Source organism: Phaenicophaeus curvirostris, chromosome 25 (genome assembly GCF_032191515.1).
Source record: "Phaenicophaeus curvirostris isolate KB17595 chromosome 25, BPBGC_Pcur_1.0, whole genome shotgun sequence".
Lineage (NCBI taxonomy): Eukaryota > Metazoa > Chordata > Aves > Cuculiformes > Cuculidae > Phaenicophaeus > Phaenicophaeus curvirostris.
The window spans coordinates 6,858,760-6,886,233 of record NC_091416.1 but is presented as its reverse complement, the minus strand read 5'-3'; the positions used below and the strand labels follow the sequence as shown (position 1 = coordinate 6,886,233).

The window sequence follows — 27,474 nt, the reverse complement described above, 5'->3', positions numbered from 1 at the left end:
TGTTGGAGAGAGGAAAGAATACAAGTGTCATTCCCCAAATGTGAATGTGCTGAAGCAAACATCATTCAAATGACCTAGTACTCAAAGAACAAATTTTGCTGAACAACTTTCTTGCTCCTCCTTGTCCCCTAGTAGAGTATGCGATGGATCCAGCACTCCTTTTTGCTGTAGTAGCACCTAAGACAGCAGCTATGAGCAGTCTTCTGAGCTGCTTCTGGAACAGCACAGTGCAGCAGCCCAAATGGGAACAATCACCTTATGGTTAGCACACGTACTTGAGTCAGGGAATCTTCAATTCAGACCTTTCTGAGGCTTTCTGTGCAACCGTGAGCATGCCCATAGCTTCTGAATATCTCCTTTTCTTCTATAAACTGGAGGTTAAGGGATTTGCTTTCTCCACAAAGGTGTGCTAAGGAGAATTGCATCACGATGAGGCCAGAGGAATGGAGATAAATCCCTCATGCTCCAATATTTTTCAAGTCAAACACTTTTCATAGAATCATAGAATAACCAGGTTGGAAGAGACCCACTGGATCATCGAGTCCAACCATTCCTATCAAACACTAAACCATGCCCCTTAGCACCTCGTCCACCTGTGCCTTAAACCCCTCCTGACTGAAAAAGCTTGGGAAGGTGCCATAAAACAATGTAGGAAGGCAGAAAGACAAAGAAAAAAGTAAATTTTCTCCTTTGGGACATCAAATTGTGACATAAAGGCAGCTGAAGATGTTTCCGTCTGGTCAGCGCAATAAAGCAGCGAGACAGCATTTTGTTAGGGTGTTTCTCCAAAGCTACTCAGTGCTGCTCTCTCCCTGCCTCTGCTAAAATCAGCAGAAGCTGTAGCGATCACAGTGGGATAGGAGTTAGATCACAGATGGGTGCTTCTGTAAGCCCCACCTTTATTTTGTTTGAGAAGTTGAGCCAAGAAAATGATTCACAAGAAAGAAACAAATTTTTGGATGTGAACAGTTTTTTTTTGTCCCTCGTGACTTCATGATAAAAACATTTCCAATCCAAAACGATCTGCAGATTTCATCCTGTTTCATCAGCAAAGAGCTGCTGGTGCACGGGGCCAGGATCGGTGCAGGCACAGAATAGCTTTGTGACCGAGGTTTGCACCCAGAATAACGTGTAAGGCAGTTTCGTGAAGCCAGCACCACTTCTGCCCAACCTGCTGACTTTGGCTGGGCAAATCAGAGGCTTTGTAACCGGAAATGGTTTTAAATTCCCACAAGATAAATGCTCAAGTGAGGCACTTGCTTTTGAATTGTCTCATTGATAAGGCTTGAGAACTGACAGAAAGAAGCAAGGGAGGAGTTGTATGGTTTTCAAATCAAAGAACCAGGCTGAATTTGAAAGTGTTGGCAGTAGAGTTGGATTCTTCTGATGCCTCAGCTCCAGACAGCTTCTTCAGGGATAATCTCATGTGTCAGGGACCCCCCTGGGGTGCTTAAAGGGAGTATTGGAGGAATTGCATCTTTGCTTTCACAGCTTGAGTCTGAAGAACTGGATTAAATTCCCACCTTTACCATTTGCTGCTGTCAGGCTAATTCCTGATTGATCCTACCTATCTTTAGATACCTGAAGGCCTTAAATTAGAAGCCCGGTCACACTGGTCTCTGTTTATAGAAAAGAGGCAGCAGTGCATGCTGAAATTCAGGATGGTCGTCCCCTAGCTCACACTTTGCCTTTAACACCTGAAATGGCTTTAAATTGGAGGGAGGAAGATCTAAATCTAGACATTAAGAAGAAATTCTTCATAATGATGGTGGTGGCCCAGGCTGCCCAGGGAAGCAGTGGCTGCTCCATCCCTGGAAGTGTTCAAGGCCAGGTTGGATGGGGCTTGGAGCAACCTGATCCAGTTGGAGGTATCCCTGTCCATGGCAGGGGTTGGAACTGGTTGATCTTTAAGATCCCTTCCAACCCAAACCATTCTGTGACTCTAAATTGGGAGGAACAAACCTTACCTGGGTTCCTCGGTGCTTCAGTTTTACTTTCTGTAGCATGGAGCTGGTCATCCTGCCTCTTGTTGGTCTTGCCTGTCGAGACAGCCAGTCTGTGGAGCAGGGAACGTGTCTCACGTCTCTCAAGACCTAGCGCAATAGAGTCCTAATGCAGTTCAACACTTAAGTGCTGCTGCATGCGTGCTGAATAATAACCATAACAACATAATGTTCTGCCAGGGGAATGCCTACAGTGATTTTGTGCTATTAAGTTAGTGCAAAACCTGAGCAGCTTTGCTGGATTCAGACAAATCAGTTATGCCAGTTTTACATGGATGCATACAAAAGAAGAATTTAATCCCAATCCTTCCCAGCTTTTATGATTAGAAATTTCTCTCTGTTCAGCCCCTCGGGCTGTTCTAAGACGTCATACGAGTGCTGTCCTTATTAAAGCAAGCTCCTGTCTGAGAGGAGGTCGGGCAGCCTCTGAAGAGCATTCCTTTCCCTGCAGCTGTTCTTAGCGCTGCTTAATGACAGTCTGGTTTCTGGATTGCTGGTTAACTCCCTCGTGGAGTAACGCCTTCAAAAGGAGCTTATTGTTTTTCCAGACTGATTTCCAGCGGATGTTTAGCGCTGAGCCTCTGAGCTCAGTGCCATGGGGAGATGGTCTTTTACCATTAATTTTCCCCTTTTGTAGGGTTGTTTTGTTTCAGAGACATCTAGCTCTGTTCTTACTTCGGATGGGGAATACATGATGGCAACAAAACACAGGAGAACTTTGGGGAACTGCAGATCTATGGGCTTGCCTACATCTGCCCATCCTCTCTCTCGAAAGGCGCTTGTCCTCTCAGGATGTCAAGCTGGATACGTGGTGACTTGTGACTCCTCAACTTTGCTGTTTGTTTTCCATGAGACAAAGCCGACCTGAACTTTCTGAGCCTGTTTGCTAACCAGGCAAGGAGACCCCCCAAAAATTCACTTCCTCAGAAGGTTTCCAATGTTCTACACTTCAGATCAGGGTGAAAGCATTCTCAGAAGTGCCTCCGAAGTACTTTATTTTAGTACGTCTGAATCCAAATTAAAAAAATGAACCAGTAACCTCTGCAAGGCCTCAACAAAAGCTCAGTTTTAGTTTTGGAGATAGAAGGTTCAGGTGAGCTACTAAAGACTAAACCAAACTTGTATTAAAGCACCTTTAGTCTTCAGGTCTCAATAAGAATCCTGCAGTTGTTTCTTGTTTCCACAACCTATTGAAAAAGTCAGGAATTCAGACGTCCTTGATCTTCAGGAGATTTCAATCTTGCAGAACTCAGTTCTGCAGCACACGCTATCCTTTGGAGTCTTTCAAAACACCCCCCAGTACTTTTTCCAGGGAACTTACTGTCTGTCCCCACCCTCTGCTAAACAATTATCCTTCTTTAAATGTTCCTTCCAGTTTCCTTTCTGAAACTGTGAAGCCTTACCTTGACCTTTTCTTCTTTTTCACCCCTCTGCACCTTTGGACTCCAGACAAACTGACTGACTGCTGTGTTGATCTCTCTTTCAAACACAGTCTGCCTGGTGAATCTTCTCCTGTGGGCAGTGGGAAGGGAGATTCGAATCTTTTCATGCTATGTTTGGGATGAACATCAAAAGAAGCCTGAAATGTCCCCTCCCGTCCTTTTTCTCTCAAGTAATGGGGGGTTGGTTGTGCGTGGTGTGTACAAACGAAAAGAGCCCAAAGGGGAAAGAATGAGGCTGTGGTGAGAAACAGAAGCAGAAAACTGCTTTGTGGTTTGGAGCTGTGCATTAATGCCAAACCAAACTATCCTGTTAAATGCAGCAGAACCCCAATTCTACCAGGACTTGTAGAGGGAAGGCCACATCACCTTCAGAAGGTCAGGATAAAAATGAATTCAGGGTTAAACAGACTTAAAGATTGTGAAACCAAGATGTTCCTGCATCTCAGAAGGGTGAGCTGCCTGGTGAGAAAGAAGGCTTTATGGGGAAAAAACTCTCCTACTCTATTTTTCACTCTTTAATTAATGCAAGGGAAATAAAAGAAAAGAGGAAACGGTGAGGGGAGCCATAAGATAACATGTTTAGTAGTAATTATAGGAGAATGGTCCTGCACTCTCTTAATAATATCAGTCTTTCCAGAAAGAGCTGATTTAATCTAAGGCGTCACTGACCCAGCAAGGAGCAGGGGGAATCAGAACATAACGAAAATTCATCACAGCCAAAGTTTTACCCAAGAACGAGTAAGGGAGGGAGCAGCCTGGCCTCTGTCTGTCTGCCTCTCTCTGTCCTGATCTGTGTCTCCGGCTTTCTCTCTTTCCCTCCTTCATTGAAAACGCTTAATAGGAAACACATTTCCTTTTCTGTGGTGTTCCCACCAGAAACCTCAGACTGTCGGGCAAAGGTGAGAACTTTTAGCAATTAAACTGGGGGAGGCGCGGGCCCTTTCCAGTGGCTTGGGCTGCATTTTTTAGCGTAAAGTAGCTATAGGTTGATCATACCGGCATGTTCAGCGCTGTTCACTACCCCACCCCCACTTCCTCAGCCAAGGCAACCAGGCATTTGCAGCCTATGTAGTCATAGAAAACTGAGTTTCTGAATTCCCCAGCACTTCCCTGTCTGGCAGGGGCAAGCTGGGCTGGGTGTCGTATTCAGGATCTACTTCAAATAATCTGAACAGGAGAGAGCAGTGCTCAGGAGTTTCCCCACAGATATTCAAGAAAGAAATGCCAAAGGCAGAAACCATCTGATGAAAGCATGAGTTAGGCAGACAAAGCTGTTGCAATTCCTCCTCCAGCAGCAACAAAAAAACCAGCCCATCTCTCTCATATTTTAAGCCAATCACTTTGACTCTGCACACATCACAGTCAAGGTCCCTTTGGGACCCCTCCCAGGTGACCATGTTATCCACCCTGGTCTTTTGAAACATCCTCTGTCTTGCAGAAGCATCTGGTAGCATCCATCCTCTACTCACTATGGGTAGGCTTTGTTTTCCAACACCTCCTACCTCTGCATACATGCTGGCTTCTGCGTGGCTTTGGCTTTGCTTGCTTTTGGGGAGGAAAAGAAATCCATAGGAACACAGGGCCAGTAAGATCCAGCACCTGCAATGGCTGTTAGGTCTGGCAGCAAACTGCCTAATCCTCAGCTCTGGGAGGAAAGGGAGACACGCTGTGACTACTACTGAGGGGCAAGTGAGGTCAGCGTTATTTGGGAGCATGCGGATTGGAGGAATGCGGAGACTGCATGGCTTAGTCACAAAATCCTAACCAGTCAGCACTATAGTACCTGCAAAAGAGTTACTCTCAGCCCTGCCAAAGAATCTGGGGCTGCTCAGGGGCAGCAGAGCACATGCAGAAATCTATACGATTTGCTGTGTGTTGTTTAGGGCCATGTATTTAAACAGTGCAGAACCTCAGTGAATAGAGAGACGTGTAGGGTCAAATAGCAGAAAGTGTTGATGAGAATACTTTTCGTCCACACCAATTTACAGTGGGATTGTTGCCCTCATCCAGCTCACATCCGTCCCTACCAAGCAGGGCTCTAGGCTGTTACGAATGTCACCACCTGGTGCACTGGGAACTTTTCCAATGGGCTGTAGGAAAGGTGAGCCTGGAAGATTGTGTAGGGTAAGCACATCTAACTAGACAACCATGAAATGTGTATTACACACCGGCTTCCAAGAGATCACAGGGCCACTTCCTCCATTTGAAGAAGAGTTTGCAGGAGAATCAAAGTAAAGTGCTGAGAAAGGAACATTTCCACCACAGACTGCGTAACAAACAACCTTCCAGTGGGCTATTTTTTGTGCTTATCTTTAATAGTTTTGTTGCAAGTGGGGCTGGATGGGAAGGCCACTCAGAACCAAGAAAACTACTCTCAAAAAAGGAGGCTGAGGGGAGACCTCATTGCTCTCTATAACTATCTGAAAGGAGGTTGTAGAGAGGAGGGAGCTGGGCTCTTCTCCCAAGTGACAGGGGACAGGACGAGAGGGAATGGCCTCAAGCTCTGCCAGGGGAGGTTTAGGCTGGACATTAGGAAAAAATTTTTCACTGAAAGGGTCATTGGGCACTGGCAGAGGCTGCCCAGGGAGGTGGTGGAGTCACCTTCCCTGGAGGGGTTTAAGGGACGGGTGGACGAGGCGCTAAGGGACATGGTTTAGTGATTGATGGGAATGGTTGGACTCGATGATCCGGTGGGTCTCTTCCAACCTGGTTATGATTCTATGATTCTATGAAACCCACATAGCATGGCAGATTCTGGAATACCAGTGAGACTTTTGCAGCTGTTGGCCCAAAACCAAGCACGTGACACTCTAAAAATGTTCAGGTCCTGACAGTGCAATTCATGTCCTTTCTACTGCGTGTTCCTCAAACAGGAAATTTCTCTATCACAGCCAGAGAGAGAGAGGAAAGCTTCTTCCTTATCCTGTAACACAGCCTGTGCCATAGTAATTTCTAGAGGCTCTGCTCCACTGGGTATTGTACTCGTATAAACATATTGTACAGCCTCACCCTTTGATATCAGTTTTCAACAGAGGACATCAAGGTGTTCAGTGAAGGCAGCAAATGTCTTTATCTTGAGTTGCCAGAGGCAAAACAGCAGGTGTGACACACAGCTCCCAATCTTTTAATTTCATATCCATTATAAGAAAAGTGTGCCTAATGGGATGAAACACTTGGTTTTTAGATCCTAGCGATCGCGTTTTCTACCTGCCTGCACAGCTCCCCATTGGCAAAGTGCATTCAAACTGCAATAATTCCTTTTCCTTTCCTTGCAGGTAGCTCACTGCTGGTCTACAATACTCCATCCCACACAGAGGCTTCCTCACGGCTTGCCACCAAAGAAGGTCAGTCTTTTGTATATAAATGTCCTGGCTTCCTATGCTCTCACAGTGGTTTTGATTGGGTTAAAACTAGACTTCTTTTAATAATATCCTTGGCATGAAAGTGTTCTGAGCTCCTATGCACGCACGGCATGGTTAAAATGGAATAATTCACAATTTGCAGCCCCATCCATGCTGAAAATCACGTCTCCTCTTTTCCAGCCAGCGTTGTGGCATAGACTGTGTATCTGTCATTTCCACATCGATGTGTTGTTGAGCTGATGAACTGAGGACATATTTTCTGTTCTTTATGTGAAACAGCTTGAAACCTCAGATATGCAGTAAGGGCTGAGACACTGTATCTCTCTGAGTGAGTTCATAGTTGAAAGGTTAACATTTTCTTCCAATAAATTCCGTTACTGAATAAAGGCCACCCAAGTCTTCCAAAACCATTCTTGAATGGGTCAGCTCATTTCAGCGAGCAAGGAAGACCAAGTGTATCTCATGGATACTTTCATTTTGGAACATTTTTGTTTTCTTTTTCAAATAACCCTGTATTTTTAATCTATTTGATATTCTGTTCATGTAGATAGAGCTTAGAAACCTTGAAGTTTTAAAGTTAATAACATACCTGGGGGTCCTTCAGGTTTTCAAGGTGTTTTTATATCCTTCAGTCAGGTTATTCAGGTTTTCATCCTATTCCTTTTTCTTATTTTTAATGAAAAACTGGATTCTCAGTCATAATAAAATTCTGAGAGTTGGTGTGATGGGTATGATGCGCATCCCTTACCCAGACAGGACAGTAAGTCTCAGTCAGACAGTTACTGATGTGAGATACACCACCAAAAGGAGTCTGATCTCATTTTGAGAGAGTTTCCTTGCCTCATATATTAAGATTTCTATACTTTTCTGGAGATGAGGCACACATTTGCATTTCAAAAGATACTAGGAAAAGGCAGAAAGTCTTGTATTGAAGAAGTTGGAGAGACACAACCCCCCACTATTTCACTGAAAGGCTGCTACAAACTGAGATCACGCATTTAACACGCGTGGTGTGTCTGACTCCTTCACTCACTCCACTGCTCTTAGAACCAACACTTCTTTCTCATTGCACTGCATTGCATTTCATCTCCAGCATCTGTCCTGGACCTTGGACACAGCAGCAGCTTCTTTTGTCCAGCATGTAACTACCCACTTGAGCTGCCTGGTCCCTGGCACGCTGCTCTCTATTGATGAGACAGGAGTTAGTTGATAAAACATGATACATTACAGAGACAAAGCCATTCAGGCCTCTCTGTTATTCTATGATTCTATGATTCTATGATTCTATTTTGATGCTAACAGTCCTGTATTTAAAATTAAGAAAAGCTAGGCTTGCTCCTACTCGAATAAAGCAGACACACAAACACGTGTTTCTCCCCTATTTGCCCCACGAACATGCATGCTCACCCAAGACTGTGCTCTTTCTATCTCAGGCCAGGTGGCTGCTAAAAATAAAGGAAAGAAAGCTGCAAAATTTTTTTTATTAAAGAGAAATGCCCTGTATAAAATTGACCTCCTCAGGATTTCTTTACGCCCTTTATCTTTGCGAGCTGGGCCTCCAGTCACTCAGGCAGAAAGAAATTTGAGGGAAAAAGCGTTCCTCCCCCTCCAGTTTTACTGCCCTCGAGTGTGTTTCTTCAGCGCAGCTGACAGAAGTTTGCATTTGATTCCTGTCAGCTCGGCATTTTTAACTTTACGTGGTACTTTCATCATGTGTCAATAAAGGGCTAAACACCCCCGTGGGATACTCAAATAAAAATTAAGAACTAGCATGGAAATGTTGAAATCCCATCTATTCCTCTTCCATTGCTTCCTACAATGCGCAGATTTCCTCTGTGTTCACTGCGTGTCTGAATACAGAATAAACCGACCCGCTTCAACCTCCTGCGACTGGTTCAAACTCCCAGTGCTAGTTGTGAGATAAGATGATGGGATAAGAGGCATGTGAACATGACGGGCTGGCAGATAAGGAATTGAGGAGTAGAGTGAAGTGTCTTGTCCAATATCACAGAAGAAACTCGTGATAGGCATGAAACTGGTCTTGAAGCTTGGAATTCCGCATCCTTGGTCTGGTCTGTTAGGCAGCAAGGTTTTCCTTGCTTCATTTTAAAGCTTTTTGATAGGCTGGCTTCAAGATAATTATATTCTTTTGGAAAAGGAATTTCAGGTTTAAAATAACGGTTTTTAGTAAGTATTTTCTTGTCTCCTGAACTTCTCAAAAGATGAAGTATTTTTTTCTTTAGGTTAATGCATCTTTGCTCAGGGATCTGGTTTAGTAGTGGACAAGTATGGTTGTACTCAATGACCTCAAAGATCTTTTCCAACCAAACATTTCTGTGAAACTACTGATCTTTTAAACATTTCTTCTCTCTATGACTGTGAATAAAAGCAGACAAACAAAATCTTGTAACCTCCTTCCCTTGAGGATTCAAAAGCGGGAGGAGGTGATGAAACAGTACAATGTGTGTCAGAGACAGGAAAAAATTCTATTTTCTTCACTTATCCTGTAGTTTTTCTTGCACATTCTCCAAGATCAAATCGCTAACACAGATAACCTGCTTGTGAAAAATCCAGTGAGGGATGCACGCTCTTTGCATACAACCTATTCCATCCACATCCTATAAAAAAGAAGCTATGTGGCAGAGAAAGGTACAGTGGTGACACAGACCAAAACCTGTGATAGACCCAGCAGGGCTTTGCACCACAGCGAGGAAGGAGCCACCTTGGAGCATGGGGCACCACTGGAAGTGACCACGCTGGCCAGAGCAGCACCGATGGGCTTTCGTGCTGTAGCTCAGGAGGAAAACTGCCTTAGTTGGCTGCAGCTGTAACTTCACTCCCTTTTTCCCTTCTATTTTCTGCCCTCTCACTTCTCATCTGCAATGCCAGCTCTGCATACAGAGGAACCTGTGGCACTGCTTTCGGAGAGTCAAACTGCCTTCACGGCAGAAACAGATACTATAAAGTCCTACAGCTGGGGCACAAAGCATGTGCGTTTTGTTCTCAGATCAGATAGGTAGAAACCTTGTCATGTTCAAAGGACTTTCGTTCCCTGAGCTTTTTTGCTTTTCAGCCTCATAAACACTCAAAAGTATGGTATTTAGCGTCATTGGTACAAATTGTCTTCAGCTGCCCTTGAGAAATAAATTGCTCTAATGAAAATCACCAGGATTTTTTGGCCAAAGAACAATTTTTCTGGAAAATAAGATGAAGTTCCTCTCGTTGCTGAATGGAAAGATTTGTGTCCCACTCCAGTGCTCCACTGAAGAGATGGTCTGCTTCATTTTCCGCGACTGAAGCAATGACTGACCTACTGTAGGTACAGGAGACATGGGAGAAGAACCTGAGACCACATTATCTGCCCAAGTCCGTGGGGATTTTAAATTGCTTGCCCTCAGAATGGAGTCATTTAAGTAGGTTTCCACAGGGAAATGGAAAATATATTCACATACAACATTTAGGAGGCCACAGGGCTGTGTCCCGTATGGCTGTGAGCGTTCTGGCCTCAATCCAACACATTTTTAAAGTCCATGCTTACTTTTAAGTACGCTGGGGTCTGCATAACTGGCGTGTTTAATAGACAAGCCTAAATTCTCTGCGGGATTTGAACCCAAAAAGGATAGTTCTGGCAGTTTCCAAAGAGGCAGAATCATGATGTGTTGATGTGTAAAATCACATGTGTCTAAACAGACGTGTCTGGTGCTTTGTACTACGAGTGGATACCCAGTGCAGGGGGCATTTGTGCAGGGAAGTGGCAGGGTGGGATCAAGGATGGCTTGGCTGTTACAGGCTACACCCACACATGGCATTCAGTGGAAAGATTTTGTGTGGTGGTTTGCCTCCAGTTACAGGTTAGGTGTGATCTTGACTAAAAGGCTGGATCCTACACGGGTCTCTATCCTCCAGCACCATCCTCTGCATCCATCAGGCTCAGCCTAAGGCAAGAGAGTGAGCTCAGAATTGTGGTAAACCAGTACTAGCCCGAAGTCTCATAAATTCAACCCAAATCCAAGCAGAACACAGGAAAAATTGTTGTGCTACCTGCCTTTCCAAAGAGGAAAGAAACTCGTGTATGAGTACATGAATACAGATGTAGGAGATGAGTTTTAAGGATGTGGTCTGTGGCTTATCTCATGTTTATGTTTGCATTATCAAAGTGCTTGTGCAAATCATAGGGATGTTTGAGTAGAAGGAGTGTTTGCTTGTATGTTTTGTTCAGTTGTTCGCGAATTTAAGAAGACAAACAAACCAGTGAGCTCTGAAACTCACCCCGCATGGTTCCCATGGGTTTGTACCCATGTTCAATGTGAGCCCCTAGGGAAGTGCTTCCCAATGATGGAGCATTAATATGATCTCTCATACAGATTCCCTGCTCCCTAATAACCTCCAAGTCTGTGCAGCTGCTTTTCTTGCCATCAGGACCATGATCTCTCCTCTTTCCCCAGCAGCTTCCTTCACCCTGGTAGGAATTGTCTCAGACCCCTCTCTCCTGCTTGTCAAATTTGGTGACAGTTTTGGGTGATAGGTTCAAAAGTTTTGGGGGACTGAGGCGGGAGGGTGAGGAGCCCGCAGGCAGTACAGTTCCCACAGGAAAAGAGTCTCAAACTCCTACATAAAACAATCCTCTTGAAAAGGTCATTTTTCAGGTCTAAAGGTTGTCATGTGAAAAATATTGACCAGTTTCAGTAAACTCTTCTTCTGAGAGTGTCCGTAAAGCTCCCGTTGTTCACAGCCTGAGTTAGAAACCCTCCTGTCTCAGCTGTGTCCGAGAGAAAAACGGTCGCAGCTTTATGCCCTCTTAACAGTCTGTACATGCTAAAACATTTGCCGATGATATTTGTGTGCCTAGTGATGAAATATCCCATTTTTAGCTCCAGAGCTGGAAAAGGGGAGGCTTTTTTAGTGCTTGTTTCATTGCGACTGTGTGGCCGAGCTGGGGATTTATGATTTCAGCAGAGACAGTAGCGAGCGCGCTTGGATTTTTCTTTTTTCTTTCTTTTTTTTTTAATTGTTTTCCTTTGAAATTCCAGAGTTAGTGTTTTGTCTGCTTTCTCTCTGACCCTCTTCGGAGGCAGGCGTGTGTTTTTTCACCAGAAAAACTGGAAACAAAGAATCGTTGTCTTTAAGCTGTAGCAGGCAGGAAACCCAACTCACAAGGGATCACCCCGAGCCAGCGCTGTCCCAGAGTAGACTCCAGTTCTCTGAATTCAACCTGACAGCTTGTCTGGAGCACTTTCTAAGTAACCATTATCCTTCCTTTTCTCCCAGCAAAAGAGCTATTATTTTTTTGCCGAGGGTGCGCTGCAAGCAGTGTTATTGCACATGGAGGGGGGTTTACACGGTTGCTGGGGTGCAGTCCCTCCCGTGGAAAGCTCTTGGAAGTGCTTTGCCTCTTTCCTAAGACAAGAGTAAATTTGTTTCCTGATAATAAGTTAACGTGAAAACGCTAGATGCAACGTCTGCGCAAGTGTGTCATCCCTTCCCTTTTCCCTCGTGCGTGGATTGCTGCGTCTAGAGTTTTTTCTCCATGAACACACGTTTCTTTTGCTTTACTTCTGCATTTGCCTGATTTCCAATGAGCACAATCTGCAAGTGCGCTGACTGCTCTGTTTTACCCCTCCGTGTGCTGGGAGGGGAGATAGGCACAGCGCTGTTGGCACGTTTGTATACCCCCGTATGTGTGTTTTGGCTAGGTTTGTGCAGAGGGGGCTCAGAAATGAGCCTTTCAGCATAGGCATATGTGTGCCCACGCGTTTTCTCAGTGGGATGCCTGTCTGCTGGTCCTGGCTGCAGCCCCGCGCAGCTCAGTGATGTCTATGTTGACTGGAAAGCGGCCGCTGCTCAAAGCCGGCTCTGGGAGGGATTCTTAGGACACGTACTTCAGCCTTCATGCCCCGCGCCTTGGGACTTCTGCTGCTGATATTAAAAAAAAAAGCAACAGAAACAACAAAAATTCTCAACACTTCCTCCTTTTCTTCATAATGTGCCTTTGTCAGCGTTGCGCAGGGTAGCTCAGACGTGGATCAGGAAGTTCCACCGCTGCACGGCTCTGGGATGTTTTTCTAGCCACACTCACACAACTGGGGGCTGTCGCCTCTGGCTCAAACCAAACAATGAGTGACTCCAAATCTGAGCAGGGGAGCAGAGCCCCAGGCTCTAGAGCTGTGGGGCAGAGCCGTTCCCTTGTGTCACCTTGCCAGGATAAGTCTAATGAGGGAGAGGGATCACACATCTCATGCTGGAGTGACCTGCTTCCAAAGGGACTGCCCTAAGCATGCTCCAGCCTGGGCAAGCTGAGTGAGTCCCCTTTGGAAATCCTGAATCCCACTTCTGTGTGTGCACTACGTTATGCTCCAGATCTTGTCTGACGCTGGAAATAAGTGGGCTTCAGCCACAGTACTTTAATCCACCACTGGAGCTGGAGTAGGAATTGGATTGGGAATGTTTGATCACTCTGGACTGTATTTCCATATGGATAATAACACATAACCAGGCTGTCAGCTGCTTCCAGAGATTCCCCAGGTTAAACCTGCTCTTCGTGTCCAAGCTCTACAACAGATTTTGTACATAAATCCAACAGTCAGACCCTTCTCACTGGGTTTGAATTGACTTCAGGACAAAACCCAATGTTGTTCTCAGCTTGGACTTTAGTCTCTGTGTCAGTTCCTTATCTGTAAAAGAGGTGAATAGTAATGGAGACATGTTTGATAATAATTTATTTTAAAAAAACTATGAAATAGTCAAACAGTCTGATAATGCAGAGTTGAGTTACTTGGGACTTTTTCTGCACTCAGCTAGTTGCTTCCTCTTAGTGGAGAGATTTAGAATTACTGAATTCCACATATGATCCCTGTACTGGCGATTCCTGAGTGCAGGGAGAAGGACATTGTGGTCTTGAAGCAGAAACAAATGAGTTTGGAGTTTGAAAGCACTGGAAAGTGTTACACAATCATGAGAGCAGCCACAGCAACACTGGTTGTGAATGACACAGAGCATGACACGCAGCATACAGGCTAAGTGATTGCTTTTATTAGCAGAAATAATGCATTGAAAAGTAAATCACTGCAAAAAAAATGATCCTGTGGGGGAGACTTCAAAGTCTCAGTGTAAGCGGTTGGGACACCCATGTACCTCACAGCTGGGGCTAAATGTTAACAGAAGCCAATTGCTGATTCTCATGAACCAGCTCTTGTATCTGTTTGCAAAGGTTGATGGACTCCTCAAACTCTGCTCTGCTTTCTAGTCCTGTCCCACCACCTCTGCCACACACTGTCAAACCTCCTGCAGGGAAATGATACCCATCCAGAGCCTTCATACCTTTGTGCTAAGAAAAACTGTACCCAAGCAAACCCCTTGCTGCTGACTTTGTAAGGTCTTGCACTGTTTTGAGCATTTAGTACATGTACTTGGAGCCAGAGTGCGCCTGGGAAGGACCTGACAGACTCTACAATCTTTATGTTTGTTGCCATCGTTCAACACAAAGTGTCTAATGTTTCTAGGAGGAGTTGGAGGTGTTTTTGGCTTCCTTGGCCCTCCTGAAACCCACAGTCTAGGTTTCTTCTCTCCAACTGGCTTTAAATACAACCCCACCTCTTCAATGTGATCTCCAGGAGGTTAAATGACCGAGTGTGAAGGCTGGATGCTCAGCAGCTTGGCAGACCTTGCTTGCATGTTTGGTTTGCAGCCGTAATGTTTTTTGTTCCCATGTGCCTACACTGGGACTTTTCCAGGATACCAGAATAGTGCCACCACACACAACCTCCCTTTGAGAGAAAAAGTGGTGAGGTCCTGTGCTCTCCTTTCGCTCTCTTCCTGCAAAGTAGTTGCCACAAGGTAGACCCCAAGTGACTACTTAGATTAATCACAAGCCTGCGTCCCCTAGGACGCCTGGTTCTGCTTTCCCCATTTAGAGAAGCTAATTTAAATTCCAGCCATCAAGCCAGGACCCTTTCTTCCTATTGAGGCAGAAGGTCTCATTTCAAAAACTGGACTATGTTCCACTTGGAGAAACCCATGGATCCTAGAGCCTGCTTCAAATTTGCAGCCTTCTCCTTTCTCTGATTTGCTTCCTTGAAAGACAAGGACTTTGCTTCCAGACAAGTCCTGTCTGGAAATACATTGCCTGTGCTCCCAAACCAAGGGAGGCAGAGTATTCAGGAGCAGCTCCTGATGGATTTTGGTTTGGGGGGTTTCTGTCACATGAACTTTCCTTTGTAAGGCACCCCGAGATGCTGTGGGAAGGGGTCCAGGAGGTGATGGCTCAATGACTGCAGTCATTACTGTTGTTATCACTCCTCGGAGTCAGCAGGGCAGCCCTGCACAGAGGCTGCTGGTGTGTTTTGAAGGGGAATGGAGGCAGTGTTAGTAAGCGGTGAGACAATTCACTGAGCCTTGGGAAACTTACCTTTATTTTCTTCCTGGCTCTGTCCCCATGACTTAGGACAAGTCACTTCCTATCCTTTGACTGCCTAGTCTCCTTGGAGGCATCGGCTCCAACAGGCACAGGCTGGTGGGCTCTTTCTGTTGCTTTAGCACCTACCGTGCTGGGGGATCCACACACCCTGTGAGATGCTGCCCCCGTCTTTCCCCAGACATCTTCCAAACGTTAGCCCAGGCACAATGCTGCCCACAGCTCTGACAGAGGCAGCGGGTGTTCAGAGCAGTCACTCTGACCCTTGATGGTGAGACCTAGTGGTTCAAAAAGCAGACAGTGCCTGGCTGGAAAAGAATTGCTGCTGCTGGTAGTGATGCCGTGAATACAATAAACACACCATGTTATTCCTTAGTATCATCGAATGTTTTGGGTTGGAAGGGACCTTAAAGATCATACATTCCATCCCCTGCCATGGGCAGGGACACCTCCCTCTGGATCAGGTCACTCCAAGCCCCATCCAGCCTGGCTTTGAACACCTCAAGGCAGCCACTAGTGATCTGGGCAACCTCGGCCAGGGCTTCCCCACCCTCATTGTGAAGAATTTCTTCCTAATGTCTAATCTAAATCTTCCCTCTTCCAATTAAAAGCCATTTTCCCCCATCCTATCACTCCAAGCCTTTGTAAAATGTCCCTCCCCAGATTTCTTGTACACCCCTTTCAGGTACTGGAAGGACACTTCCCAGCCTTGCCTGCAATTAAGGGCACAGATGGCATTTCAGATAAGTTTCCCTTCTAGTGCCCATGAAGCGTTTAGTCCATAAATGACGCAGCCCCACTGCATCTATCCTAGAACAAAAAGACCTGAAAAATGAGGATATTACAGGCCCAGTGCCCATCGTCTCCTGAAAGCCTTATCAAGGTGGGGAGTGCAAAATTATGCCTGAATCTGGTTTGTCTGAAAAAGCTCCTACCGAGAGGGCAGGATGAAGGGGCTGTCAGCACTCACCAAGCGGTTCAGGAAGCACAGGGACTGTGAGCCTATTGTTCAGCTGAAATCCTCCCCCCTTGATTCTCCCCTCTATCCCAAGCTTTAAGATTTATAAGACACCATTCAAAAAAAAAATTAAGAACTTTTTAAAGCTTATCAGGGAGGGTTTGCTCTCTAATACATCATATCTCAAACACAGATTCCCTAATGGCTGGTTTCTTGGCTTGTGTTCAAGCTGAAAGCTCTGCTGGGCAGCTGGGATGGTCTTCATTGCAGTGTGGAAATCTGCCTGGGGATTTTAAGCCTGGTTTCCTAGGGAAGTGAGTCTGTGTGTGTCTGTCCATCTCCCCCAGCAATATATGAGCCCATTAGTCTGTTTAGACTAAACATGACCTAGAGGTGTGGGGAATGGGAGCGTAGTGGCGCTCAAGCTGTGCGATGAGGGGGGGTTGTCTGTAAAGGTGGGCTGGTGGTTCAGCAGAGCTGCCTCACCTTCCTGACTCCAGTGCCTCCTCCGCTTCCACAGCGCCACGGGCAGCTGTTCTCCTCCTCTGTGTCCCTCAGTCTCAACCAGAGGCTCACTGGGACACAGTCCTTGGTTTCTTCCCCATATCAAATCCTCTTTGTTGCACCACGCAGTCCGACAAGAAGAAACTGCAGTGGTTTGGATAATATAGCTCATCTCTTAAACTTTACAGCACAGCCTGCTTAACGCCCAGTCTGGATCTTGCTGATTTTGCCGTGTTCTAAGCCTTTTCTCAGCCTTTCACAGAGTCCAGCAGGCTGTTTCACCACTGTGTTATTTCTGATTTATGTCTGACTCCAGAGGAATCAATAAACTCTGGAAGGGGAGATGCACAGCAGAGGATGAGAACTTCCAAACAGCACAGGGGGTGGAGAGGTAGGAGCCAAGGTAGATACGGGGACCAAGTTTAGAAAAGGTCCAGAGACCAATGATGCACAGCCTGTTCCACACAGCCTCTTCCATACAGCCTGATCTCTGGGAAAGCCACTTCATCTGGAAGAGGCAGCTAAAGCCAGAGGAAAGTGCATTTTTGCATGTAAATAAATAAAATTATGTTTAACCTTCTTCCCAGGTGCGCTGTGAGTGTGAATGGTTGCAAAGCTGTGAGATCCTTAGTTGAAAGGTGCTGTGAAAGTGCAAAGCATTATTAATATCCTTTACCTTACTCATAACAGAGTACACATTCGTTCTGGGGAATTTCTGGACATAAACCAGACAGCTGCAGAATGACATTTCTTGAAAGCATCTATGATTTATTTTCTGCTCTGTAATTCCATTTTGTATTGAACACACATTTGTCACAGGGCTGTTGTTCCACTGGGCCTTTTAAGTCTCAAACAGACTCGGGGACCTGATCCTTAGCTGGTATAAATTTGCCTCTGACTTCATAGTAGCTGTTTGCTGATTTACACCAGAAGAGGAGCTCAGCCCACGTCTTAACTAAATTTCCATAGCGCAGCAAGTTTTGGTGTAAAACCCAAGTGTTTTTAATGACGGATAAGACTCTCCCGGTAACTACTCGTCTGGCTGGAGTTCTGTAGGATCTCTCTGAGCCACTGGGTGTCAGGTCCTGGGAATGATACTGTTTTTGCAGAAACTCGAGTCTCTGGATGGATTCCCTGACTCTGCCTTTTTCATTTTGTTTTAAACACGTTCAGCTTCAGAGTCTGGGCCTGGAAGGCGGGAGGGCTGGTGTGGTTCTTTCACGCTGCACGGATTTTTTGTGAAAACAAAACAAAAATAGCTTAGTGGATTTGGATTTCTTTTTTTTTTTTTTTTTTTGAGAGGGGGAGAAAGAGTTGGAAGCTCGCAGGAGCTGAGTGAGCAATAGAGCTAACTATTGCATTTAACCCTTTTTACCATTGCAAAGCCATACTCGGGGCTAAGTCTCATCCAGACACCACCAGTGCGGTTGTCCCTAGATGTGCCCACACTGTACTCCATAATCCATCCTACCTAGGAAAAACTGAGGCAAAGAGACCCATCTGAGATAAACCTGGCTTAAACCTGGGCTGAGTCCCATGCACGCTGTCCTTCCAAGCTGGCATTTTGCAACCTAAAGCTTACGCTCCAAGGAAACCCATTCAGAGAGGTTTCAGATGATAGTTTTGACCAGGAGAACCAAGCCATGATCGTGCAAAGTCCAGGGAGCCATAGCAATACACACCTGGCCAGCAAATCTGATTGGAATTGTGTCACTTATCAGTTAAAAACCCCTCTGGAGATGCACTGTGCACTCGTTCTGTGGTACTGCATGCAGAGTCCTCCTTGTGTCATTTGCACATCTGGAGGAAAATGAGGATGATGATCAGGTGGGAGCCTATTTGTTTACTCAAAACGTGTTGATGCATCTGAATCAACCAGCCCATGTGTGGCAGTGGATCTGCTTTGGTCAATGATCTGACCTGAAGAATCAGATATAACTGAACATTTTCAATGAGTCCTGCTACTTTTTTGGAAATTAATTCCCACCCCACCCCCCCCATTTTGAAAAGAACTTTTCTGCTGGGAAATTAATTGCTGCCTTTCTTCTCAACAGGGCCACCATGTAAGCAACATTTCCTTTAAAATTACATAATGGCAAAATAGTTTCTAGTTGAGCTAACCAAAAAGTACGTTAGCATCTCTATCAGTGGAAATTTCTGAGATTTTGCCTTTCTCTCTGAACACAGAATTCACCATTTTTCACAATATTTCTTCAAGGCATTGCTCTAATAGCTCTATGCTGGAGGAGATCCCAGGGGAGAAATGAAAGTGAGAGACTGGCTGCAAAGCAGACATGGGAAAAGCCAGTGGTGACTTCAGAGCTCATCTCTGCTCTCCTGATCTCGGTCACCCATAGCGCAGCAGCCCAAGTGCTGGGCACCCTCAGATCAAATTGGATCTGAACCCAAACAATGGGTTTTCAGCAAGGATAAATAGCATGTTAATTACAACAGTGGCAACTGCCGAGGACTGAGCCTGAGGATGAAGCTCCTCAGAAGCACCAGGCCATGAGCCAGGTCCCAGTCCTGCAGCTCCTCTCTTCTGGGGACAGCAGGGCTGCCGCCTCCCTCCAAGATAGCCCATTGCACTCCCTGTCCCAGGCTGAGACCGTAGTGGTTTGTTTTTCAGTCTGATCTATTTGCAGCAGGTTTGTGGTTTCTAGTAGAAAGGGAAAAAACAAATAAGTAAAATAAAAATAAAACCCAGGCAGATTACATGAGCTCTATTTTTCCCTCATTCCTCTCTTTTCCCTCCTCCTCTTTCTCTTCCTCTCCCTCTCCTCCCCTCCCCTTCCCTCTCCCATCCCTTCTCTGTTTTCCTTTTCATGCCAATGACTAGAAGGCTGTAATTTCAAAGCTGCAGCGGCTTTCCCAGCGCTGGCAGGAATGTGCTGGGATGTTTCTGCAGGGAGCTGGGCAGCCCAACGGGACACGGGCAGCGCCTGCTCCCTTCCAGCAGCGTGGTCAGAGGGGCATTTCGAATTCCACTTGAGAAGATGCTTTTTCCCCTCCTTAAAATTAGTGTACGCATCAAGTCCTCAGCCTTCCTGGGTTTTAAAATCGCCATTTATTTTCTGTGAAATGGCAGAAGGGTTCGTCTCGACCCTCTTTTCTTCCCTGTAGTCTTGGGGTAAGAGAAAGGGGGTCTCCTTTTGGACTCTAAATTGAGTGCAGTGACTATACTTTGTGATCAAGATGTGTCAGGCCTGAGCGTTGCCCTAACAGCTGCTCCCACTGCTGTATTTACACCTCATCGCCTTTGTGAGAGGGCCAAGGGAGAGGAAGAATGATGGATCTCTGTAATTCGGAGCCAGCCAGAACCAAGATTCAAAGCTAGATTCTTGCAAGTTCCTTCTGGGAAGAGGTGATTTCCACCCCTCTGTGCCTGCTGTCTTTTGCCATTAGATCCCTCCTAGGATGCAGTCAGGAGAACAGGGTGGGGCAGCGATATGAATTTTGGCCTCACCAAAAGTAAGTTGATTGAATCATGGGATCATCAAATGGTTTGAGTTGGAAGGGACCTTAAAGATCATCTAATTCCACCCCCCCTGCCGTGGGAAGGGACACCTCCCACTGGATCAGGCAAGTTCTCCCAATTGGGATCAGAAATCCTTCAGTGGAAGATCAAAATGAGGTTGTGGGAGGAAACAGCCACAGCCAGCTGGTGTTAGGAGTATCAGAGGGCTGAAGAACTGGAAGAGTCAGTAAGATAAGAGTGAGAACTCTGTATGAAAAGAAATAGAAATTGGCACAAGTACTTTAATTATTGAATCAAGCAGTGAAGGTGACAGCACGAACCCCTAATACTTCCAGGATTTTCTTAAGAGCCCAGGAGCAGATCCTCTGTAAAGCATAGACTCCATGCTAACCCCTGCCTGGAGGCCGGTGTGATTTGTTCAGGGACAGATACAGACAGTTTGGCCAGATCCTGAGAGGCTTTTACTGCTTTCAGACAGTAAGATTTTACATCAAGTCTGGAACGCAGCCCCCCCTCCCTCCCTCCAAGCCCCTGCACACCTAACCGTTCATGTTTCATACTGATTTTACAGTGTTTCTGTATTCACAGTAGACCCTGGAAGACATCTCATTAGGAACAGGATCGTAGAGTCATAGATTCATAGAATCATGGAATGGTTTGGGTTGGGAGGGTCCTCAAAGTCCAACCAGTTCCACCTCCCACTGGGCCAGGCTGCTCGAAGTCCCATCCAACCTGGCCTTGAACCTGGCCTCAGGGATGGGGCAGCCACAACTTCTCTGGGCAATCTGGGCCAGGGCTCCCCACCCACATAGTGAAGAATTTCTTCCTCATGTCTAATCTAAATCTTCCCCCTTCCAATTTAAACCATTCACCCTAGTCCTATCACTACAAGCCCTTGTAAATGTTCCTCTTCAGCTTTCCTAGAGCCCCTTTCAGTTCTGGAAGCTGCTCTGAAGTCTCCCTGGAGCCTTCTCTTCTCCAGGCTAACCCAACTCTCTCAGCCTGTCCTCATATGAGTGTTGCTCTAACCCTCAGACCATCTTTGTGGTCTCCTCTGGACCTGTTCCAACAGTTCCATCCCCCTCCTACATTGGAGATTCCAGAACTGGACACAGGGCTCCAGCTGGGGTCTCATGAGAGCTGAGTAGAGGGGGAGAATCCCTTCTTTTGCCCTGCTGGCCATGCTGGAGCAATGCAAGATGAGCACATTTGACTCTCAACAAAGCCCTGCTGGATGCAAATAGAATAGATGTGGCCGTCAGGTTATGCTGCCTTCGCTTTGCAGGTTTCTGAGTTGTGCGCAGTCTTGAAGTGATGGCTGTTACTTTGAGTTATGGGTTTCTGTTGTGAGAAATGATATGGAGAGGGGGAACAGGCATTAATGTTGAAGCAATTTATAGAAATGGCCCTGATAATTTCAACAAAATGTTCAATTTGATAAAATCAAACCAATTTTTGTATGAAGAGGAATTCCAGTTTCAAAAAAAACTGGGAAAAAATAAAACATGGAAGAAGGTCAGACAGGTAGATTGAAAAAAATCCACTGAGTTAAGTTAAAATAAAAGACGGACTATTAACGAAGTACCTGCATAACATTTTTTCTTGCTTCATTTGCATATTCTGATTTTACAGTGAAATTTTTAATTTCTAGTGAAATCTCTTAATTTTACAGTGCAATTTCAATGTCAGCTCTTGGGATCAGAACTTGCCCCATCCTAGTCGCTGATATTCACAGAATCACAGAATCACAGAATAACCAGGTTGGAAGAGACCCACTGGATCATCGAGTCCTGTTCAATGCATCTTGTTCTTGCCTTGTTCTCTGTTTGTTCCAGTTCATACAAGATCTTTCTCTGTCTTTACAGGCCCTCCCGTTGCAGGGACGCAAAACGTGAACAAGACGACAGAACAGCAGCGGCCCCAGCCAGGTAACGGTTGATTCTGTCCCCGCTGCATTTGCTGAGCAATTAGATTTGTTCGGGGCTGACTGAATAAATGTGCCAAGCAGCACCAGCCGTGGGCACAGCACAAGCAGGCAGGACCTTACAGGGAAGCCTCAGAATAATGAGTCAGCCGTGACCGAGCAGCACCAGCGACTGTTCCCAGCAGTTTCTATTTTGCTGCCCTGTCCTTCCCCATTCAAAGAAACATCCTTGTTTCAGCTGAGCGGCGTGCTGTGCTGAGGGTCAGTTGCATCTCTTAAAGCATCACGACACGCCGTGTAACAGGTCACGAAGCGGCGAGGGGCACAGACCCATTCATGCCGCAGCGGAGGAGTGTCTGCTCATTGCCTCTTCACCTCCACGGCCGTGATGTTCAGTGGAAGCATCTCCAAGCAGAATCAACAAGGCTTCCCTTGCGTCAAAGAAAACCAAATAAGAAAAGCAAGCCCTGTCGGGCAGCAAGCAGTAGTGTTTCCTGCTAGTTTCCCAAGGGGCCTTTGAAAAGCTAAATTCCACCTTCTCTGCTTTGCACAGCTGCTTTCTATCCCCTGTTTTTTAGGAGGTTGGTTCTTTTGGCTTTGTTTCAATCCACGAGCAAATGTTATAGATCCAAATCACCAAAACCAGAGAGAAGCAAAGGAGAAGTGTAGAGATTAGGGCTGAGGAGGCCCCACAAAAAGGGAAGGAATTCATTCCTAATAAATGCATTGTGGGGTTTTCAAGAAACACTCAGTCTCGTTGGAGCCCGTGTAACCATCTTGTGATTCCCATTTGAATAAACTCTCCCTGCTTCAGTACAGGACAGCTGGGTGAGCATTTCACCGACCTCAGAAGGGAGCAATCTTGATTGCTAGCAAGTGAATTTGAAAATCCTATCTGCTGTCCAGCTCTTTTTATAAGGAGAAATAGATACACACTTTATTTGTTAATCTTTACTGTCCCACACTTCTTTTTTCACGTTTCGTGTGGTTTAGTTGATGGGTAGTGTAGAGTCTGCCCACAGAGATTACAAATTTTTTAAAGCAGGCAACTCTGAAACCAATGCCAGAACCACTGTGCCAGTTTGGATTCCATAAATAATTGGTGGTTGTTTGCTAAGGAAGAAATAAGGGACACATCCAGTCTGTTCCAGGCCCTAGGAGAAGAGGCAGTAGGAGTGAAGAGCGAAAGTGAAAATTTGAACTGGTTTCTAGAACAAACAATAACAAACTGCTGTTTCTTTTTGATTAATCATTTTTTTAAAATAGCTTTTGTGGTTTTTTTTATTTTCAGATCCTTATCAAATCCTGGGGCCCACTAGTAGCCGCCTTGCCAATCCAGGTGAGTTCACCTCTACATTTCAGACCACAAGGGTTCTCCTTCCATCTGATCTCCTGCTCCAGTCTGTGGGCAGCTCTTGTCCCCTGCCCTCAGGGTGGGCTGTGAGAGCCGTTGCCTTCTGTAGATGTGCTCTCTCAAGTGCTTGGCAAAAATCTGTACAGAAACGTGAGGAAAGTGGTGCAACATCATCTTTGTGAGGACAAAATTGCCACCCTGTATGCTCTTACCCCAAAACAACATTCTCTAAGAAGAGTTTTATAGGGGACTTAAGTGCTGGTCTCTCAGATTTTCAGTTCAGGGCAGTTTTTCTTTGCCTGCTCTGGACCAGCCCAATGAAAGGCACAAAACATCTCTGAGAGTCACCACATAGTGAGTGATCCTAGCAGGTCATCTGCAGAAAACAGTCCCTGACTTCACGGAAAAAGACTTAGAGCAACTCTTGCTTGACCTAAGCAAACCTGTGTGCACTGAGTGCTTGCAAGGGAGCATCCTCCTAAGGCTCTTTTCTACTAGTGTAACCCCACAAATAAAAGTGGGAGTCCTCTAAGTCTGGGAAAGAAAGAATCTTATGAAACCTCCATCAGCAACTGGAAAGGAAATTGTAGGTATCCAAAACAGTATCCATGGTAAACAGTGAGCAATCGAGAGTTGAAACATACTGTGTCAACCATTCAGTGAAAAGTCTTGCAGAACAGTATGCTCGGGAAGAAAAACTTCTGTTTATGAATAGCCCAAAGATTTTAAGGCCAAAGGCGACCATTATGAAATCTAATCTGACCTCAAACTCATGGACAGAACAAAAGGTTGACTAACTTGTTTGTTGGGAACAGTTTATCCATTCCTATGTAAGACTTTCTAAAGCCTGAAGGAGCAGTTCCCAGTAAAGATCGAGATAGTCCTTCTGTTTCCTGCCTTTGTCTTTGCTTTTAAGCAGGAAGCACAATGTCATTTCCTTTCCTCTTTGTCTTGCTTCTGGCAGGGAGCGGGCAGATCCAACTGTGGCAGTTCCTCCTCGAGTTGCTCTCGGACAGTTCCAACGCCAGCTGCATCACGTGGGAAGGGACCAATGGGGAATTCAAGATGACGGACCCTGATGAAGTGGCACGGCGCTGGGGAGAACGCAAAAGCAAGCCCAACATGAATTACGACAAGTTGAGCCGAGCCCTCCGATACTACTACGATAAGAACATTATGACCAAAGTGCATGGCAAAAGGTATGCCTACAAATTTGACTTCCACGGCATTGCCCAGGCTCTTCAGCCTCATCCCACTGAATCGTCAATGTACAAGTATCCATCAGATCTCTCCTACATGCCGTCTTACCATGCCCACCAGCAGAAGGTGAACTTTGTCCCTCCGCACCCTTCTTCTATGCCCGTCACTTCATCCAGTTTCTTTGGAGCAGCCTCACCTTATTGGACCTCCCCTGCAGGAAGCATTTATCCAAACCCCAACGTCCCTCGCCATCCCAACGCCCATGTATCACCACACTTGGGCAGCTATTACTAGATGCTTTTATCTTCAAGTGGCCTTTATCAGTCTGGTTGGACTTTTCTTTATTTCTGGGATTTGTATGTTTTTGGGGGGACCCTTAATGGATCATTGCAGCCTTTCTGGGGAAGAAATAAAACTGGATATTGGTTATTCCTGGATCAAACCTTTCTACTTTTGTAACTTTGCCTCTTGTGTCTTGAACTGAGAGAAGGATGCTTCTTTGGGCCAGTACTCTGCATTTTTGTTGGTTTTTAAGGCTTATGTCCTCTGTATGGATTGACTATGAAGATTGTTCATCATCACCTGGAATCTTTATTCGCTTTTTGATGAGAAAATTTTTTAAGGATTCAAAGGCTTTTGACAAGACAAAGATCCAACTCTGGGTCTTAGGAAAAGATGACTACGTGGGTTTCTTTCTCGCTGCGGAGAGGGTAGGCCACTTGACCATTAAGTGGAGGACGTTGGGCTGCAGGGGACCGCAACTGGAATCTTAGCTTTAAGGCAGATGAGGATTTTCACCCAACTGGAAATTAAATATATATATATATTCATATATATATATGTACATGTATATTTTAAGAAGTAAAGGGCATTGAAGGAACTTTTCTAGAGTGTACAACTTCATTAGACTGTGTATTTACTCCAGAAACATCAGAAACCAGAACAAAAAGTAATGCAATGTCAAGCACAGACATTCCTTGAAAGCAAAAGTGAAGGAAAATAAATGACAGCAGGCCCTGAGCTCTGCCAGAGCCTTAGGGATCACTAAATGCTACCGATTCGCGAACGCTGTGCGTTTGTCAGACCGTCATCCAAAGGGTCAACAAATCAGAAGGCAAATTACTGTATAAGTTATGCAGAGTTATTTTTTTTCCCTATATCTCACAGTTTTAAAAGAAAGATTAAATAAAACGAGTTGACCTCGGTCACAAATGCAGGTTTGTTTTTTACTGTCAGCTCAGTTGTTTGTGGGTTGTTTTTTGTTTTATTTTTTTTTTAATGTAATTTGTACATCTTTTCAATCTGTACATTTGGGCTGTAGCTTTGTACTTTTTGCTAAAAAAGATTAAAAAATAAGACCTGAGTAATGTATCTGTTGGAGACAGCCTTGGTCCTGCACTTGGATCCATGATTGACCCCAAAGTAGCCAGAAACCTTCCAGATTCCCTGGGGTTTTTCTAGAGTAGAGGTTTTTTTGCATTATCCTGTCATGGTTGTCTGTGAATTAACTCCACTTCACTCATATGTTTGCATCGAAGCTGATTGAAGCCACACACCAGCATTTTCAAGCAACTATTTCAATATTCCGTGGTTATTTTTCACCAAAATCTTGAATGTTGATAAGTTCTTAACCGCCTCATGGAGAAAAATATCAAAGCCTTCTCATTACTTCTTGCCAAACTTTCGCTGGGGGTTTTCATTTACATTTTAAACATTCCAACCCCCTCAGCCATCTCTAATTTTGCAGACGTTGATTTGCTCATCCACAACTGGTGGTTTGGTGCCATAAACAGAGGAGTAAACCACAAGCGTTTTGTGTTTGAGAACAGATGTCTACAGGAGGGGGAAGACTCGAATGTACAACCTATTAGCTAACTTGTATTAGCTGGCAGCCAATTAACAGGATCACAACTATCTAGTCTAGACATAACCTCTGGGACTCTGTGTGGGTGCAAGATTTGGTCCACGTGCATCCGATTGCAGGAGCTGAGCCTGGAACCAGAACATTATAGTCTGCTCGTAACTTTAAACAGAAGCACTGATGCCATTATTTAACACGACGGAAAATAAGATCAAGCTAACCAGTTTAGGTCTTAGTGCTTTCAGGATGTTTATAAGTAACATTACTGCAATAATCGCAAAGTTTAAGTATGAAGAAATTACCCATGGAAATGGGGCTTTTGCTACTATATATATGCAATGTACTTTTTGGATATTAAAATATATATAATTTTGCAAGTAATCTTGGTGTTTTTTAAAAAATGTATTAAGTGTTACAATGAATCGGCTGTATGGAGAGGATGATGTAAAGAAATGTGACAAAATAAATAGTGGTTTTCTTCTTGAAGGCATCATATTGTCCCACTCTCTCCCTCCCCTCTCATAGCTGCAGATAAAGAGTGAACGTTGCCTCGAAATTAAATTTAGCTTAAAAGGAAAACAAAGCAGCTCCATAGCCGTGGCAATCACAATCCTTATCGCTATAAAACAATATCAACCTCTTCTTGCAGAAAATTTGTGTCTCTGGAGCCAGCGTTTATCACAGCTAATGTAGTTATTGATGTGTCTAAATCAGAAACCCAGGCTGTATCTTTTGCCCGTGGAGAGAGAGAGAGAGAAAGTGATAAAGTAGCCAATGTTTGAGGAGGTGAAGTGCCTCACGTGAGGATGGTGACAGTGCTGGGAGGGGACCCTTGCCTGCTGCCCTGTGATGGGGTCACCGAGTGCCAGGACACGCAGCCTCCCTGCGAGAACCACTCTGACCTAACAGTCACCTCATCTGCTTGCTCTTCAGGGAACTCCTAAAATCACCGACAGAACATATATGTGCAAGGCCGTG

The 27,474-nt window shown here is 45.2% G+C and overlaps 1 protein-coding gene across 6 annotated transcripts in view; it reads left to right on the top strand.

Moving 5' to 3' along the window:
- The window catches only part of FLI1 (Fli-1 proto-oncogene, ETS transcription factor), a 90,118-nt gene extending 63,132 nt beyond the window's left edge, over positions 1-26,986 (top strand). For all 6 annotated transcript variants that reach the window (XM_069876528.1, XM_069876526.1, XM_069876527.1 and 3 more), the window contains 4 exons: positions 6,721-6,789; positions 22,023-22,085; positions 23,373-23,420; positions 24,400-26,986. In XM_069876528.1, coding sequence (XP_069732629.1) covers positions 6,721-6,789; positions 22,023-22,085; positions 23,373-23,420; positions 24,400-24,929 — 710 coding nt within the window. In that variant the 3' untranslated portion in view covers positions 24,930-26,986. The remainder of the gene's footprint in view (positions 1-6,720; positions 6,790-22,022; positions 22,086-23,372; positions 23,421-24,399) is intronic.
- The last annotated feature ends 488 nt before the right edge of the window (positions 26,987-27,474 follow it).